This window comes from Zingiber officinale, unplaced genomic scaffold (genome assembly GCF_018446385.1).
Source record: "Zingiber officinale cultivar Zhangliang unplaced genomic scaffold, Zo_v1.1 ctg223, whole genome shotgun sequence".
NCBI classification, from domain to species: domain Eukaryota; kingdom Viridiplantae; phylum Streptophyta; class Magnoliopsida; order Zingiberales; family Zingiberaceae; genus Zingiber; species Zingiber officinale.
The window spans coordinates 270306-288501 of NW_024589899.1; the positions used below are offsets into that span (position 1 = coordinate 270306).

An 18196-nucleotide genomic window follows, 5' to 3' on the forward strand; every position below is an offset into this window, starting at 1 on the left:
ATTATTATTGATTAGCTGATAACAAATCCAAGTAGTTATAAATAAGGCATGATCCCCATAGAATTAGATATTCTGATAGATATCTTTACTATCAATTGGTGAGATGATTATGATGTCGTCACCTAACTTCTACGGAAGACTCCCCTCTTGCTCTTCTCCTTTTATGGACTAGATTTTCTTGTTTTCCCATGTTGTTAAGTTCATATGATTTAGAATTCATGCTTAAGAAAATTTCCATCATTCGCTTCGAACAAAATAATGATGCCCTTGCCCAATCGCTCGTGAGCCTGGATCACGATGCTATTAGAGTCAATGTAGCCAACATCGTTGATCCGTTAGAAGTCAAGGCCGTGTCATGAACTAGCAATGACCTCGGAGAGGCCGATCATGATCTCACCTCTCACGATAGCCGTGGAGAGTACGATCGCAATCTTGCCATGAGTCCGCAAGGAGGATGGTTGCAACCTCGCCTCTCATGACAGCCACAAAGAGGCCAATCACAATTTCACCTCTCGTGGCGGTTAAGAGAAGAATTTATCTGAAAAAAAATTATGATTACCACTTGCCTCAGTTCGTCCATAATCTATCACTATCAACATTTCGAGTCCCTAAAGAGTCTACGCTGCCTAAACTATCTTTATATAGTTCTTTATTTTATCACATTTCTATTTTTATGATTATCCCTACAATTCTTTTAGCTTAGCTTTTTGGTTCCTCTACTTAGGGCCACATGTAATATGACATTTCCATTTTTTGTCCATCCACTCCAACTCATTCAACATTATTTATTACATATTAATTAATATTGTTAAAAAAAAATTCTTTAAATATAATTTTATAATTTATTTTTTCGCATAGAAAAATGAATAGTATATTACACATGTTTGCTAATAGTCAATTTTTTAAAAAAATATGAGACCAAACAAGAAAAGTTAATTACGTTATCATGAAGCACTAAAAAAATGTCAAATAAGTGAAACATGCATGCCATCTTATACATTGTCCATGGTTTTCAGATCCCAAAAAGATTATATTAATTAATTAAAAATTAAAGAAAAAAACAAATATTACTCATAAATATTATATAAGCTCACTATGGTCTAATTCTAGTAAACACTTAGCTTAATTTTAACTTAAATAATCTATCAATATATATTATTATAAATTAGCTTCATCTTTTAAATTATCCTATAGTTTAAAAGAATATCAAAAATACCCCCTCTTGAGTTTTTTAATCTCTATCATTTTTATAAATCTTTTTTTTTAAAAGAAAATATATACGGAAAGTGTCGATCCAACTACCATCTCACTTAATCCTTGTTGTTGATCATTCATCTACCACATGCATTGATCTTTAATTCATGATCATCACATGGCTGCCACATGATGAACATGAGACTTCATCATAATTCATCCCAACCACCTTTTTAATTTAATCCATTAATTAATAAAAAATAATTAAATTGGTTTAATCTTAAGCAAGAAGCTCGATGGAGCCAACGACCGCCACGTGGTCCGGGCAGCTTTTGCCGGGAGTGGCACTCTCGTAGTTTGGTGCGACTGCAAGGGTCAGCCCTTTCCGCTTCCTCTACGCCTTTCGATCGATTCATTAATATCGCAACACGTGGAATTTAATGCGGGAATTAATTCCTTTTTAATGTTTTTGGCTGCCTGATGGACGATTTTGCCCCTGCGTGTTATTTCATCTGGCGCTCTTCGTCCCGACTATTTAAGGCCCGCGCCTTCGCTCTCCCTCCGCCTTGGTCCACGAGGTGTTCGATCCAATTCCCCACCGCCGAGTTCGAAGCCTCGATTCGCCTTCGATTCGTGATCTCCCAGCAGAATTCTCGGCGTCGATGGCATCTAAGGTCGCCGTCTCAGGCGAATTGCCGGTCCTTCCTCCGATCAAGACGGCGGCGCCGATCCGGGAAAAGCTCCCAGTCGTGGGAGGCCAGGCCTCCCCTGGCGACGGTAGCGGCGACGAGGAAGGGTGTGTCACGCCCAAATCGGAGGAGCACTATCTCAAGCCCCTCGCCGTGTGCCCGCCAGCCCCGAGGAAACCGAAGCCGGTGAGGAGGACGTCACCGGCGCCGGCGACCGACTCTAAGGTTTTCCGCGCAGTGCCCCGAGACCTGACCTCCATCTTCCTCGCTCTCCCTCCGAAGAAGAGGATTCGTATAGCTTGATCTGATGAGAAAAGCCCCTTTCTGCTCGATACGAATCCCTAATTTTAATGTGTGGTACAAAATCGATTTATTTTTCCAATTTTTTTTCTTCGTTCAGTAATTCCCACATCGCTTTGTATAAGTTTGACAGAAATTGTGCTCCATACCACGCTTCTGTGTACAAATATGAGAATCTGTTCTTCATATGGCTTCATTGTTTCAGGATCTGGATCAGATTCCCAATTTTTCGCCTTGTCTTGTTTAAAGCCGTGAATTTTTTTCCCTGTTCCAAAAATGAAAATTGCATAAAAGTTGCAGAAATTATGTTCTTCATATTGCCTCATTTTCAGTAATTCTTCACTCTGTGATCTTCTTCAACTATATCAGATTCCCAAAGTTGCCGTGTTCTTCTTTCAAAGTCGTGATTTTTTCCTCGTTCCAAAGACGAAACATTGCCCAAAGTCTCATAATTATCTCAAAACTGTAAATTTTCTTGGGAAATTAAAAAAAAAAAAAAACTCCCACAGAACACGTTATCAAACAGCACTTCTGAGTTTTGTCTGCAGATCTAACAATTGCAGGGACTAAATTCTCTCCGTCTTGTGAATCATACTTCGGCTTGGAGCTAAAGAACAGAATGAAGTTACTGAATCTCTGCTGCAGTTTCTTTCCTGTCAGATCTTTTCATGTGGTGGATCCTGAAGCAGCCCTTCAATTCTCACCTCAATGAATGACATCAACATTTCTGATAATAGTCCTGCAGACAGACTGACATGAACAGGACGGCACACAATGTAGATCGCTAACAAGGAGTGTCTCAGCCTACCAGATCATAAATCTGTCCTCCCCACAGAGGACAGCAACTGTTTGTTTCAGTCTCGCGATGAGCAGATGGAAGGATTTAGAGCCTGTGGAAGGAAGACTTGTTTTGGAAGGGATGGGCACATGGAAAGCTACCAAAAAGCTGCCATGGACTGATGGCATAGATTCTCTACAACTCACTTCATGTCTTGGTTTCCAAGCCAAGCTGTCTTAGTGTAAAGGAATTGCTGACATGAAAGAAAGAGAAGGCTCTTCAAGAACTAAATCATGGTACAATTTTTGATTGATTGTTTGTTTGTTGATTGCTTCTGTTTCTCCCTTGATCAAAAATCATGTTGGGGAAGGAAACAAAGGTGGTAAAAACTAAAGCTCAGTGATTTCTTTAGCAAAGAAACAAACGTTACATACAATTCTTGTGTCTGTTCTTATTTTGTCTTGACAGTGAAAGTGCCATAAAGTAGATAACTTCAGTTGTTTATATGCTTTATAAATATTTTATTGAAAAGAGACAACCACAAGAATGCTTGGATAGATAGGAAGAAGCATTAACAATTTTAATTTTGATCTCTCATTCCATATGCAAATGAAAACAAAATTATAATTATAATTTTGATCTTGCACTTTGATTATCTATAGTTATTGTGTCCCACAATTAAGAGATTTCATTCCGATGGTAACCAATTTTGATGGTAATTAATTCGACTCCACAAAATTTTTTACCAACTTTCGAGATAAATCGAAAAGTAAATATAGATCCCAGTAGATGACTCTCAGATGTAATAATATATTCTGAGTGAGATTTTAATTTTTATTACTCAGGAGTCTATTCCATCTTTTATCATCACTTTATATATATATAAAACTTTTTATTGATATTAACATTCTTCTTCACTACAAGTTAATTTAATATATTTGTAGGGTGAGAGAGAGATAGACAATCTTAAGATGAACAACTATGATTAATTTATACTTAATATTTTGATTAATTTATTGGGCCTAAAATACTTATGAGCTATTATCTTTTATGAAAATATTATTATATATGCTTCATATATTAAGTGTTCAGTGGATTTGGTGGAATATCTTTGTTGCTTGTTTAGGGTAAATTATTATCATAAATTTATGGTTACACTTGAAAATTTTATATGCAAAGATAATAATAATAATTTAATATATTAAATAAATCTCTAATGATTGGAAAATTAAAACAAACACTCAATAAATAACTACTCATAAGTTATAATTTCATTCAAGATTTTATTATTATAAAAATGTTTCTTCATTTTTTTCATTAATCCGTCTTACTTGTAATTAATTTGGAAGGAAAATTATATTCTACAAATCGACCACCAGATAAATTCAAAAAGTACATAAAGACAGTGTAGCCAGGATTTATCATTAGAGGTGGCGAATTTAATAAATTTTAAAAGGTAATACAATACAAAATTAAATTATCCAATTCTAAAATTCAAAAATATTTTTAAAAATATAAATTATTTAAAAACATTAGTGTAGGTTGACTTTCACAAACTAAAAGCTTAAATATTGAATTTAAATAGTTGAAAATTAATTTAAAATCAATTTTTTATGCTTAGTCTTGGTTCTGTTTGAAACAACAATCCATCAATTCTCAAATTTTATCTATAACTCAAAATCAAAGAATCATCTATGACCTCATTTCCTCATAATATTTATTTAACATTCTTACGTTTGAGACTTCCATTTCGATCTAAATAACTATATCAACTATCAACCTACTAAAATAACTGTCATAATTTTTCAATTCTCCTTCAATTAATAAATAACTTATTTCTTGTTGACATGTTTTTTAAAAAAAAAAACAAAGGGGAAAAAAGAGTTGAGTAATTTGAATTAGTCAAACAAATTTCATTTTTTAGAATTTAAAAATAAGATGAAAATTTAATCCAATCAATGGAGTGGGAGCTTGTGGGGTTCCTTAACCCATTGACGTTGGTTTGTTGGTCCCAAACATTGTAGTGGAGAGGTGGTGAGGGATCAAAATGTGGTGGTGATGCAGCACAACAACTGGATCGACCATAGGAAGTCGTTCTGGGTGGCGCACGAACAGCACGTCCTTGGGACCTGCCGCTGGCCGACGAGGGTCGGATCCAGGCGTGGATAACCGGGAAGCAGGTTTGTGATTCTGGATTCCTAATCCATCGCGTCGTCGTCTCTCTTTTCCTCCGCTGTTTGCAAACATCTGTCGAGGTCATCTGTGCCTTCTGTTGTGTCGTCGATGACCACCTACTCCTGCTCTCCATGGAGGCAAGCTGCTATGCTTTACTCGATCCCTCTCATGTCAAAGTACAGCTCATTTTTCCTTGCTCATTTCAGATTCTTCTCAAATATTAGTGCGATTCACCAATCTTTAAATATGGGGGACGGTCACACCCTCTCATCCTCAAATGACTACGCCCTTGCATATAGATTCTATCATGACATCCAATATCATTAATGGTTCGAATTTTACCAGCATTCAAAAATACTTAATAAAGATTCAAAAATACTCAACATGAATTTTAAACTTTTGCTACATGAGAATCATCCTCACCGTTTATCATCATATTATATAGTGAAAAAAAATATCCCTCCACTTTAAAACATAATTTGGAAGAGTAAAATATGCAAAATGATTGATAATTTGAAAGGATATTTTAAAAATCTATTTAATTTCGGATATGTTTATTATAACAATAAAGTGATTATAAAAAAAAAGGCATGTGTCTGTTAGAAAATAATATTTTATTTTATTATAATAAATTGATCATTTTCTAATTAATTAGTTGAGTATGTATTGCCATATTGGAGGAAAATTGATCTTTGATTTGATCGTAAGACGTCTGGCTCTCTGATCAACTCAGCATTCGACGTAGACAATTTCGGATAGGTTAATGATTATCCATTTAATTGGGTATCCGTTGACGTGGAATCCCGTTTCACCTGCAAGGGGACGCTTCCGGAAAACCGAGTTTGGCCTGCTCAGTTCCTTAACCTCCTTCCTTTTGTGTTTCTCTATAAACTGTCTTCTTTTCTTCTTCCCCTTTCTCTCTCGCCGATCGCCATCGGGACCGACCAACAATCCTTACCGAGGGTTGGATCTCCGCCGTTCCTCCAGCTCAGGACTCTCCCTGCCTCCGATTTGCTGCCGGTCACGGAATCTGCGATCAAAGAGGCGCCTTTGAGAGGATTAAACGAGGAGGAAGCAGCGAGAAGAGGAATAGGCGGCGGAAGGAGTTTCAAAGATGCCGCCTTTGGTGCTTCCCACCGTCGACTTAAAGGATCGCGTGGGCAGCTTGCAGGGCTACTTCCATGGAGAGGCAGCGGGGTCGGCGGTGGTGGTGCGGAAGAGGGGCAAGCTCTCTTTAACTAGGATGGCGGCAGGGGAGGAGGAAGCGAGTTCCTCTATCTGCTCCGCTTCCTCTTCCTTCTCTGCTTTAGCGCACGGCGAGGAGGAGGAGGAGGACGAAGAGGCGGAGAGCGAGCGAAAAGATGGGGGTTTGATGTCCTTGGATTCGCTGGAAGACGCGATTCCCGTCAAGTAAGCTTCTTCTTTGATGGATCTGGTTGATCGTTAATCGTTCTTCCCCAAATCGATGGATCTGACTGCTTCTTGCCCTAAATCGGCACAGGCGAGGACTGTCCAATTTCTTCTCGGGGAAGTCCAAGTCCTTCGCCATCCTCGCCGACATCGCCGGCGCCTGCTCCAGGGACGTGGCCAAGCCGGAGAACCCATTCAACAAACGCAGGCGTCTGCTGCTGATGAGAAAGACGCGGCGGACCTCCTACATTTCGTTCCTCCGCCCGCCATTGCCACCGCTCCTGTCGCCTGCGCGCGCCGTGGAGGAGGGCGACGAGGAGGGGGAGGAAGACGAGCAGCGGCACCACCGCCAGGAAGGGGGCGCCTTGGGGCCGTTTCCTCACCTTGGCAGCGGCGGCGGCCTCGTCGGAAAGCGGCCATTTCGATCGCCGAGGTGCTTTTCCCTCTCCGATCTCCAACACCACGCTTAGTGTTTCTTCTTTTACCCCAAAATAATATAAATCGATCTCTTTATTATAAAGATCTGAAATTTAATATCTAGCCGCAATTTATTAAGGTAAAGGAAGGAGGGAAATTTTTAAATTTTAATAAATTAATGATTAGAAATACATTTTTTAAAAAATAAAGCGTGAAGAAAGAAATTTTAAATCGGATAAAAATGTATTAATAGTAGTAAGATTTTAAAAATAAAATCTCTTTTTCCTGATTTTTTTTTTTCTTTTCTGTTCTTCTTCCATCGAAGTAATCAGGACCCTAAATCCGTGCAAAAGGTCTCTTAGATTTTTTATTTTTTATTTTTGCCTGATAAGCTTTTACTAAAATGTCTTTTATTTAAATACACATAACAAATTATATTCGTTTTTTCTTCAAAAAAAATGCTAGTACTAAGAATTAAAAATACTCATTTTATCCGTCTAAATTTCTATCTCGTAACGAATATAAAATTATTTTAAAATAAAGTAAATACCTCTTGATACATTTTTGCATGTAGAATTATTTTAACAATAAAGTAAATAATTCTTAGTACATTTTTAAAAATTAACAGATTTTTCGGAGGCATTATAAAAATGAACGTAAATTATGAAGTGCGACTCCTTTTTTTTTCTTTAAGGAAAATGACGAGTCAATAGCAATTTTTTCATTTATTATTTCGGACACGTGGCATTTCATGGTAGGGGCTAATTTTTATTTAGTCATAATTATGAAATGACTGGATCAAGGTCAAAATAGAGGAGTGCAACGTCGACCGGTTGTTGATACCTCTGAGAAGCACAATTATTTCGTTGTTTAGATAAAAAAATTATGAAACTTAATTAAAAAAAATCAAACATATTTATGATAACTTTCATAATTTTTTTTTTACTTTTCATGTGGTAGTTAATAATAATAATAATACAATCTAAAAAATATAAATAAAAATAAGACAAAAGATAAAATGTCATGAATTTGGAGATTAAAAAACTTATATATAAAATTTAATTTGAGCAACGTCTTGGACAAGCAAAAAGTTAGACCTACAAGATACTTCCAAAGACATAAAGCAAAGGGTTTCTTAGGGGTTGCTTTCGATATCATTAGTCGTAATTTTTCAAGCACATATTGCGTACTAGGAATCAAGGGTTGCTTATATCCCTAGTGGGCCAAGACTTTAATAAAATTGGGTTGAGATAACTATCCCATCAAAGCTATACCCCTAGTTATAATATAATTATGTGTGTAATATAATATATGAACATGAATAAGTGTGAACAAATAATAGGGCGACGTTCAAGAATTTCAACAGTAAACTATTGTAACGAACTCCTCTTATTAAAAAATAATTTAATATCATACTTGATCTTAGCTAAAAAAGTCAAAAAATTATTTTTTAATATCATCGACCCAAGATAGTTATTGAAGCTTCTCTGGTTGTAGTGTTGTCAATTTTAATATGTGGGACTAAAGAAAGCTTTAGATTCCTAATTGATTAATGGAAAAAATTCTTAATAATCCACCGCAGCTAAGTCTCGAATTCTAGATCCCTAATCGATTAATGAGAAAAATTCTCAATAATATGTCGCAACTAAGTCTCAAACTCTAGATCATTGATTGATTAATGAGAAAAATTTCTAATAATACGTCACAGCTGAGTTCAAACTATAAAACTCTATATCATCGATTGATTAATGAGAAAAATTCCTAATAATATACCGTAACTGAGTTTTTAACTCTAGATAATGTGTGTGGAAATTATTAATAAATCTTGAAATTATTTTCGATGTAAAAAGAAAAAAAATATTAAGGTAATTTCATTTTAAACTTCACAAAAATTAATTAATAAAGGGACATATTTTTAATAAAATGGGACATATTTTTAATAACATAATAAGATATTTAATTAAATATGCCTTAATATAATTGCTCAATCTCACCCCTTAAATCTCTTTAAAAGGGCATTCGGCCCAATTAGGCCCAATAGATCCAGCCATATAAGGACAATTTAGGAATCCCAATTTTGTGATTTCAAATTCAGTCTAAATTCAATGCCATGGAGAGAAATCACAAAGTAATTAATTTCCTATTTATTTGTAAAAATTTTAACTATTAAGTATGTAATTTTCCATCATAAACTTTTTTTTTTTTACTATTATTACTATTATTATTATTGTTATTTTAAAATAGAATTATTATTAGTTCATGGGGCATTATACTTTCATTCATGACCACGTTATTTCTTCCTCTCCCCTTCACCCACCCAGCAATCATCTCTCAATTACTGCCCGACATCTCCACGTCCACGCAACCGACACCGCGACAGGAGACAACAATGCCTACCCTTTCTCCTCTCCCCCATTAATTTCTCCTCGTGGCTGTACTACTCGCGTAATTGGACTATACTTTGTCGGCCATACATGTAACCAATGTTTAGCCAGGTACGATTCTGGAGTAGTTACGAATATGTGCGCTTCATAATTGGCGATTAATGATCGAAGCATCTTACTCTCTGAGTGTAATTAAGTTATCCTACGTTACGAATAATAAACGTCCATCTCAGCATAATATTGCGGGACCCGGTTTCACCGGTTTCTTGTTTTTCAAATTATCCTGCTCCGCGGGCAATCCTATCGCACGGCATTGATGCCATCCTTGTTCCGGTAATTTTAAAAGCAGCGACTCGTGCTCAGTGGCAGAATCGTGAATAGCACACAGTTCGCCGTCCATGTCCGCCATCGAAGCGCGCTCCCTCTGCTCTGCGACAAATGTGAAACCCTAATCCCGTTCCTGTGCTCTCCTTCTTATTCGTCGTCTTCTTCTTCGCTTTGGATCTCCCCGGATGCAGCGGCGGAGCCAGTAGTTGGGCCGCAGTTCCACGGGGTGCCGAAGCGTAGCTCGGATCCGAAGTTTTCTGGAGATCAGGGGCCTCTCGGTAAGTTTGAGAGCTCCAGGTGGTTAGTGGTCGTGCTCGAGGAGAAGATATAGACGCGATTTATCTATAGATAGTTCTTACATTGTTCTACTTCTATAAAGTGTGCTTCATTTGTTTACGGCCGGTTGGTTCTTTTGAGTCTTCGGTTTGTTCTTTTGTGCATAGCGAGTATTGATGCCTGTCGCTGCTTCTAGTTAGTGGCGAACTGGAGACAAAATCTCGCTTTTTGATCTTTGCACGCCTTGCGGGCTCCGTTTCGTCAAGTATGTGTAAGAGCGACGATGTCGACCTGAAGTTCATAGCAAAATAGTCCGGTTGAAGCTTTTAGCGAATTAGGCTAAGTTAGATGTGGTGTGATCAATGATTGTATCATGATTATTGCAGAGTAGCTGTAGTTCCATGAACCATTTGTTTAATCTTTGACGTCCATCATTAGTCTGAATACTTTTTATTTTGTGATCCGATGGTTGTATCATGATGGATTATGATTAAAGTGGCTATAGCCTATAGTTTTATGAAACATTTGTTTAATCCTGGACATTCATTATTAGTTTGGAACAGTAAGAACACCTTTCAGTTTTCATTCTCTGCTTCAATGGCTGTATCATGATGGTTTCTGATCAGAGTAGCTATAGTTTTGTGAACCATTTATTTAAAGCTTGGACTGAGTCCATCATTGGTCGGCAATAGTAAGAACACCTTTTTCATTTGCATAATTGCAAGGGCTGGTAATTGTGTCCTTGGTCATTTCTGTTTTGAATTTTGATCTATTTTTTGTTTAGTGGATCCTTCGATATGTTTCCTGGCATGTCCTTTGGTGGAGGAGGCATGCACAAAAGTTAGCTAAAATCAAATTGTGTTCGTCTCATATTTCTCCACTTAAGTATCCTGATCTATATTTCTATGATCTATCCTTAATGTAGAAAGAGTTCATGCCAATCAGCACATAAATGAACATATATATTGACTATTATTTATTTGTAGATGCCATATAAATTTTAAAGCGAAACTTTGCTTTACCCCTGAATAACCTAGAAAACTTCAAATTGCAATACTATTTTCTTAAATTTTCTGAAACTGCATGCTGATGCTTCTTATTTTTGTGTGATTTCATGTTTCAGTTGGAGCATTCAAAAATTAAGCTTTAATTTTATAGTTCCGGTTAATAAATTAATGAAGATGGAGCTGGAACTTGCGATCACAGTTTTATTTCTTTTATCATTTCTAACTATTGCAAGTGGGGAAGTATATATTGTCCATGTAGAAGGGGAACCTGTAGTGAGTTACAACGGAGGTGTAGATGGTTTTTCTGCTACAGCTATTGATATAACTCAGGAGATGGACATCACCAGGTAATACTAGCTTTCTTACTTGTGCTAATGCTGTGCCTCCACCTTCCAGTTTCTGAGTGATGGTTAGTTTCTGAGAAACTGTGCGAACCCTGGTTTCCTTCTCAATTTATCAAGCGTTTCAAATTTCCAGCATATAATTTCATTTAGAACTACTTGTCTTTGTAGGTAATTTGAAATGTCTGTCTCTTGCCTTTGTGTGTCATTGACTAACATGGTCATTTTGAACAAATATGCGTGTTCATGTGTGTGCGCACATGCATGCTATTTCATCTGTTAAAGTTTTGAATTTCATGACTTAACTCCATATAACTAAAGTATCTAGCAGATAATTTTCTGTCTTCATACAAACAGTGAATCTGTTACATCATATGCTCTTCACCTCATAAACAAGCACAATTCTCTTCTTGAATCGGTTTTTGAAGTTGGGACCTATGAGAAGCTATACAGCTATAGTCATCTAATCAATGGATTTGCAGTTGACATTTCTTCTGAACAGGTAAGTGTCGTTGGATTGTGCTTAAGCATATGTAATGTCAAACTGTTAAACTAAGATTTATTTTATTTCACAACCATGTGTTTAGATTATATGATCAATTACTTGACTAGGCTGAAGTTCTCCGTGGTGCTTCTGGAGTGAAATATGTGGAAAAAGACATGAAGATAAAGAAATTGACCACTCACACTCCACAATTTCTGGGATTACCAACCGGGGTATGGCCAACAGGTGGAGGTTTTGATAAAGCAGGAGAAGATATTGTCATTGGATTGGTGGATTCAGGAATTTACCCCCAGCATCCTAGCTTTTCCGCACACAATAGTGAACCATATGGGCCTCTTCCTCGTTATAGAGGGAAATGTGAAGTTGATCCAGAAACACAGAGGAACTTTTGCAATGGAAAGATAATTGGAGCACAACATTTTGCAAAAGCTGCCATTGCTGCTGGTGCATTTAATCCATCAATTGATTTCCCGTCACCATTGGATGGTGATGGTCATGGAAGGTAAACCACACATAATTGTGCCTTGATTACCAAAGTCCTTGATGTGTTTTATGATGTAGTATATAGAAATGTTGATTGCACTACCACCCTTTTACTGAGGGATATCACAGGAAGATCTTCCTGAAGAAAAGATATTTGCTGAAATCCTAATTTGAAAATTCCCCTGATAAATATTTTAATCAAGTAATGATTTCTCTGTTATTGCCAGCCTTGAATGAAACATTTTCATTCACTTAACAATTTAACAGGTTGTTGTAGCATTTTGGTTGGTAACTGATGATACATAGAGATTAAGAAGTATTCTTGTATTAAATTGAATAAGGTCATTGTAGTATTTCCATGCACCGCTTTCCTAAAGTCCTCATTTAGTTATTTATGAATTACAATTTGGGGATGTTGAGGCTTTAGTGATCATGGTTTTGGTTAATCAAATCAAGAATTTAATGTCAATGAGGGGTGGAGAGGAGTTATTGCCTTTGTTTTCTAGGATTGGGTGTGTGGCTTATGCCAGAACCTTTGGAATCAGCTGCAGCTAACCCTTAATAGATGGGCTTACAACATCAAAGTATACTTGCTTGTTCTGTTTAAGGTGAGGATTTTTTTTTTTTGGCTTGAATAATTGAAAAAAAAACACAATCATGCAAGAATTAGTTATACATGTCCTTTCTCATTGCTCTTAAACAAATTACGATAATTTTGCCTATGGGAAGATCGGCCTTGTAAGTTTGTTTTGAATAACATTTTTCTAGTTGATACTTAGTTGAATGTCAACTAGAACAACTCTAATGTGCTTGTAAGTGAAATGAATGCCATTAGGTGATTTTTCATCATTCACATAAGCACTCAAATAACCTTGCAATTTCTCATGTGTGATTATTAGGAACACTCTCGCTTCTTGCATGCCTCCTCCCTTCCATCTACAGGTGCGGCCCAACTCTTACAAAAAGTGAAAATAGTCAGAGGCCATATCTTCTCAAAATGAATATCCATTTCGAGTGAAATAAATGGCCTAGGATAAATACAAACTGAGGATGTACGGTTATTGAATATGAACACTCTCGTTGCAACTTGTTGGGGTCAAAGGGAACCTAACACACACTTCACTGCCAAGGTGAAAGGGTCTGAATTCAACCCAATTCTAAATGACTAGCCATTTGGAAGGAGATCCTCCTTTCACATTGTACTTAAAGGTCCTCAGCACTCTTCTCTCCAGGAATATGGGAATTGAGTGCCTTTGCTTCACAAATGTATCAAACAACAATGATATTGCATGCAAAAAGTATAACACAATAGATAATTTATCCTATGCAATCAAACTTTCTTTGTTTTCAATTGTTTTTAGCATTTGATGTTTCTGTAAACTTCTGTTTCCATATCTTTCTGATCTACCCATCCTTTTTGTCACTAGTCATACTGCTGCTATTGCTGCTGGAAACAATGGAATCCCTGTCAGAATGCATGGATATGAATTTGGAAGGGCTAGTGGCATGGCACCACGTGCTAGGTAAGCTTTTGAACCTTCAGTGCAAATCATCTTAAGTTCTGGTTTCACCATTGAAGACTATTGGCGTCTTTTGTCAGGATTGCTGTGTACAAGGTTCTTTATAGGCTTTTTGGGGGATATGTCTCTGATGTCGTTGCTGCTATTGAGCAGGTATGCAAGAAAACAGCGAAATTCTTTATCAATTGAACCTGTTGTATGATTTAAGAATATGATGGTACTGATGAGAATACTATTTTTTGGAGAATTTTCTTGAGGGACACTATTTCTCTGAGTTGATATTTATAGGCTTTGGTTTGGAGAATAAGGCATATTTAATCCTAGATGATGTGTGTTTTCAAACCTTCTTTATCCACTAAGGTAATTAATTACTTGATCTTAGAGCTGGCATCGTTCTCTTCGCCAAGGCATTAGCCACTTGTAGTTAATTTAATTACATGAAGTTGCACATTTCTTGTTCTTGCATGTTCCAGATAAATTCGGATGTTTTAATTTTAATAAGTCATTTAATCTTATCTACATGTTTTAATTTTTAATTTTTAATTTTTGCACTTCCATTCTTGAACATACTTTAAGTTCTTTGAAATGTGTAAAATTGACAAAGCAAAGTGTTTCAAACAGGCTGTTCTTGATGGTGTCGATATTCTTAATCTTTCAGTAGGGCCAAACAGCCCACCAACAACAACCAGATCCACATTTTTGAATCCTTTCGATGCTGCACTTCTTTCTGCAGTAAAAGCTGGAGTGTTTGTTGCTCAGGCTGCTGGAAATGGTGGCCCGTTTCCAAAAACGTTAGTGTCATTCAGTCCATGGATTACTACAGTAGCTGCAGCTATCGATGATCGTAGATATAAGAACTTTTTAACCCTGGGTAATGGAAAAACCTTAACAGGGCTTGGATTATCACGTGAGTATAAGCTATTGATTTTTATCTCATGCATGTTTTTTGCTTAATCATTTATGAGTGGAGCATGTGCTAAATCAGGCTGAGTTTGTCCTAGCTATTTGGAACTGACTACACAAATAGTATCTCTCATTTAGCTCAGATAGGATTTAGATTGATGTTCTTAGGTTTATAGAATTTTAATACTGGCTGTGGAGGCCTAACACAATCCCCAACCTCTTTTATCTGGATTTGGGATTGCCCGTTATCACTTTATTTTGTAATTTGCCTAAATAGTTCAGAGGATAAGTCTCTAGACATTGTTTCGCACTATGTAATCATCTAAGGCAATAAGAATGAGATTTGATTTTAATACGATCTGCAAAGTTTTTAAAAATACTGGTTCTAGAATATCGTATGCGAGACATGAACAACTTATTCAGTGTGCTATTTAATTTTCATAACTGTTTGTAGATGCAGAAGACATGATGCTGACAATAATTGGTTGTTTGGCCATTGGAATTTTGAACATCATGTTAATCCTTCCACTTTGTAGCTTGTGATAAATGTTTCTATTCCTACTTTGCTGCTTATGTAGTTAAGGTATTTTTCTTCATTATGTGGGTCTTATATTTTTCTCTCAAATTACAGCCGCCACCCATGGGAACACGTCATTTGATATAGTTTGTGCAAATGATGTGATGCTGGATTCATCTTTGATGAAATACAATCCATCAGACTGCCAAAGGCCTGAGCTGTTGAACAGGAACAAGGTGCAGGGAAATATTCTTCTGTGTGGATATTCTTTCAATTTTGTTTCTGGAACTGCATCCATCAAAAAAGTGTCTGAAACAGCAAAAAGTCTTGGGGCGGCAGGCTTTATTGTAGCCGCTGAGAACTCTTATCCAGGTACCAAATTTGATCCTGTACCCGTTGATACTCCAGGGATCCTCATATCAGATGTCAGAAAAACACAGGTATTAAATTTATTTTATTCTTGAAAGTTGAAATTAAATGTTTCAAGAGTTCTGATCCTGCAAAAACGATCCACATGATTTTAAAATGCACGTTGTATTTTCTTGTTGATGTTGGTACTTACATTTTAGTTCTGACTCCATTCTTTGGAAGGCTTTGATGTTATTTATATAATTACTGAATCCCACGGGTTACTTCAATATCAGTACATTAGTTAAAGATCTTTTCAATGCAAATTCAAAATTGAAATTTAATGGTGTTCACACGCTAAAAGGACCATTGCATGATGGCGTTTACCAATACTTTCTGACACAATTTGCATAATCTTAGGAACTTATTGATTACTACAATGCTTCAACAAGAAGAGATTGGGCTGGTCGGCCTAGTAGTTTCCAGGCAACTGCCAGCATTGCCAATGGTTTGTCACCCATACTCCATAAATCAGCCCCTCAGGTGGCATTGTTCTCGTCAAGAGGGCCAGATGTTAAAGATTTCAGCTTTCAAGATGCCGATGTCCTTAAACCCGATCTACTAGCTCCTGGCAATCTCATTTGGGCTGCTTGGGCACCAAATGGGACAGACGAGGCTAATTATTTAGGCACGTATCCAACTTAAACTACAGTTTTTTTATCTTATAAACCAGTGTTTCGTTGTTGTTAAAATGGAAATTTATGTGGAGTTAGAAATATTTTTTATGTGAAAGGGTGTGGCCTGCATGTTATTCATTCATGGATTCCCTAATTCTACTCAAAATGTGCAGGAGAAGGCTTTGCTATGATTTCTGGCACAAGTATGGCGGCTCCCCATATTGCTGGAATCGCAGCCCTCATAAAGCAAAACAATCCACATTGGAGCCCGAGTGCAATCAAGTCCGCCTTGATGACCACCGCTTCTACTCTGGATCGAGGCGGCAGACCAATATTAGCTCAGCAATATTCCAGCTCAGGCATTATGAATTTTGTGCAGGCTACACCATTTGATTATGGAAGTGGTGCTGTTGATCCCAAAGCTGCACTGGATCCTGGCCTTGTCCTAGACTCAAGTAAGTTGATCTTTTAACTATATCATAGCGTCTTTTCGAGTCTTAGATACATACAGATTATTTAGAGGCAGTCTGATTTAGCCACCTGAGATGCTTGAAGCCATCTGCTAATATTATGCAACCAAGGCCGCCCTTCTAAAGTTCTAAAAGATAGAACTATCGGCTCTTACATAGTCAATGAAACTGAATCCATCTAAACTGAAATTATTTCACACTTTATCGATGTAAACTAGGCCTGTCTTAGCTACCTAATGCCGTATCAGCTACATGGGTCGGTTTCTGTGTGATTAAAACCCTCTGTTGATATTCTGTAACTGAGATGGGCCATCTAACCTACCTATAGGCTCTTAAATAGTTGACGGTATTTAATAGAAACCAAAATAGATAAGGCATTTTTTTAGAGCTGGGGTTCTGGTCCCCAACCGGAGCTAGATGTGTGCTAGTGCTGCAGAATGCATACCTAGAAGCTTGTTGAAGTCATCATCATCCAAAACACCATTCAGATCATGGTTGGAAGCTTTCATCAGTTTCCCTGGTAGTATTCCATCTCCTTAGCCCGTGCATGTAAAGGTGTCGCTCAATTTGAACAAGACAATACGAGATTTGAATCTACAATACTTGCCATTTACAATTAGGTCCCGTGAATGTTACTGATCCTCCTAATTCTGAGCTATTCATGTCTGCAGCTTACGAAGACTACATCAAGTTCTTGTGCTCAGTTCCAGGTGCAGATCCACAAGAAATCTCAAACATCACCAATTCCCAATGCAACAGCACCCGCAGTCATCCAGCCGACCTAAACACTCCATCGATCACCATCTCGCACCTCGAAGGAACTCAAACAGTGAAAAGAAGAGTGACAAACATCGCAGACACTGAGACTTACGTCATGACTGCAAAAATGGCACCGGAGATCGCCCTCGAAGTGAACCCGCCAGCCATGACGGTGCTCTCAGGTGCCTCCCGGGATTTCACTGCGACTCTCACAGTCAGGTCAGTGACTGGTGAGTACAGCTTCGGTGAGATAGTGATGAAAGGAGACAAAGGGCACAGAGTGAGGATTCCAGTGGTGGCAATGGGCTACCGTAGCTAATTTCGGTAGTATTTTGGTGTTCTTTTATCACTAGAACTTACGTTATTTTTTATATATCGTATAATAAATTGTAGGACATAAAAAAGTTGTAAATTTTGCTGGTGCTTATGTAGTTGCTACTTGGTGTTGAGCCCATGATTATTATCATGAAAATATCAGGTTTAGTGATGGTTATAAATAGCTTATTAAAGTGTTATGATTTCTTCCATACCTTCTTTTCAGCTGTTGGATTTGGTAATCGACTATTGCTGAATAAAGATTAGTTGATATGTATTATTTAAAAGTATAGAAAATTAACATTGTTCCTGCTGTAATTTTTTTATATAAAATATTAGTAGATTTTTTAATTCATAACTTTATCATAAATAATATAGAAGTCAACTAGTAAAAAATGTTT

General features: G+C 37.1%; 3 protein-coding genes across 3 annotated transcripts; all 3 read left to right on the forward strand.

The window, feature by feature from the left end:
* Nucleotides 1–1747: 1747 nt before the first annotated feature.
* LOC122036909 (cyclin-dependent protein kinase inhibitor SMR4-like) lies at nucleotides 1748–2498 on the forward strand. The gene has a single exon (XM_042596344.1). It carries the CDS (start codon nucleotides 1857–1859, stop codon nucleotides 2184–2186), a length of 330 nt encoding a protein of 109 aa, XP_042452278.1. The 5' UTR covers nucleotides 1748–1856; the 3' UTR covers nucleotides 2187–2498.
* A 3473-nt stretch (nucleotides 2499–5971) lies between these two features.
* On the forward strand, nucleotides 5972–7075 carry LOC122036906. The gene is made up of 2 exons (XM_042596340.1): nucleotides 5972–6546; nucleotides 6638–7075. The coding sequence occupies exons 1-2, from the start codon at nucleotides 6251–6253 to the stop codon at nucleotides 7014–7016; spliced, it is 675 nt and encodes a 224-aa protein (XP_042452274.1). The 5' UTR covers nucleotides 5972–6250; the 3' UTR covers nucleotides 7017–7075.
* A 2630-nt stretch (nucleotides 7076–9705) lies between these two features.
* On the forward strand, nucleotides 9706–17979 carry LOC122036898 (subtilisin-like protease SBT2.5). The gene is made up of 11 exons (XM_042596330.1): nucleotides 9706–9952; nucleotides 11074–11304; nucleotides 11656–11800; nucleotides 11911–12305; nucleotides 13714–13809; nucleotides 13887–13959; nucleotides 14428–14713; nucleotides 15341–15666; nucleotides 15995–16262; nucleotides 16425–16706; nucleotides 17393–17979. The coding sequence occupies exons 2-11, from the start codon at nucleotides 11126–11128 to the stop codon at nucleotides 17797–17799; spliced, it is 2457 nt and encodes an 818-aa protein (XP_042452264.1). The 5' UTR covers nucleotides 9706–9952; nucleotides 11074–11125; the 3' UTR covers nucleotides 17800–17979.
* The last annotated feature ends 217 nt before the right edge of the window (nucleotides 17980–18196 follow it).

Bases quoted from the DNA above. Each gene is read 5' to 3' on its own strand.
- LOC122036909 (XM_042596344.1), top strand. From the start codon at position 1,857: ATGGCATCTAAGGTCGCCGTCTCAGGCGAATTGCCGGTCCTTCCTCCG.
- LOC122036906 (XM_042596340.1), top strand. From the start codon at position 6,251: ATGCCGCCTTTGGTGCTTCCCACCGTCGACTTAAAGGATCGCGTGGGC. The intron at 6,547-6,637 runs GTAAGCTTCTTC...AAATCGGCACAG, and splicing joins GAAGACGCGATTCCCGTCAA to GCGAGGACTGTCCAATTTCT.
- LOC122036898 (XM_042596330.1), top strand. From the start codon at position 11,126: ATGAAGATGGAGCTGGAACTTGCGATCACAGTTTTATTTCTTTTATCA. The intron at 13,810-13,886 runs GTAAGCTTTTGA...GTCTTTTGTCAG, and splicing joins GGCATGGCACCACGTGCTAG to GATTGCTGTGTACAAGGTTC. The intron at 16,707-17,392 runs GTAAGTTGATCT...TCATGTCTGCAG, and splicing joins TGGCCTTGTCCTAGACTCAA to CTTACGAAGACTACATCAAG.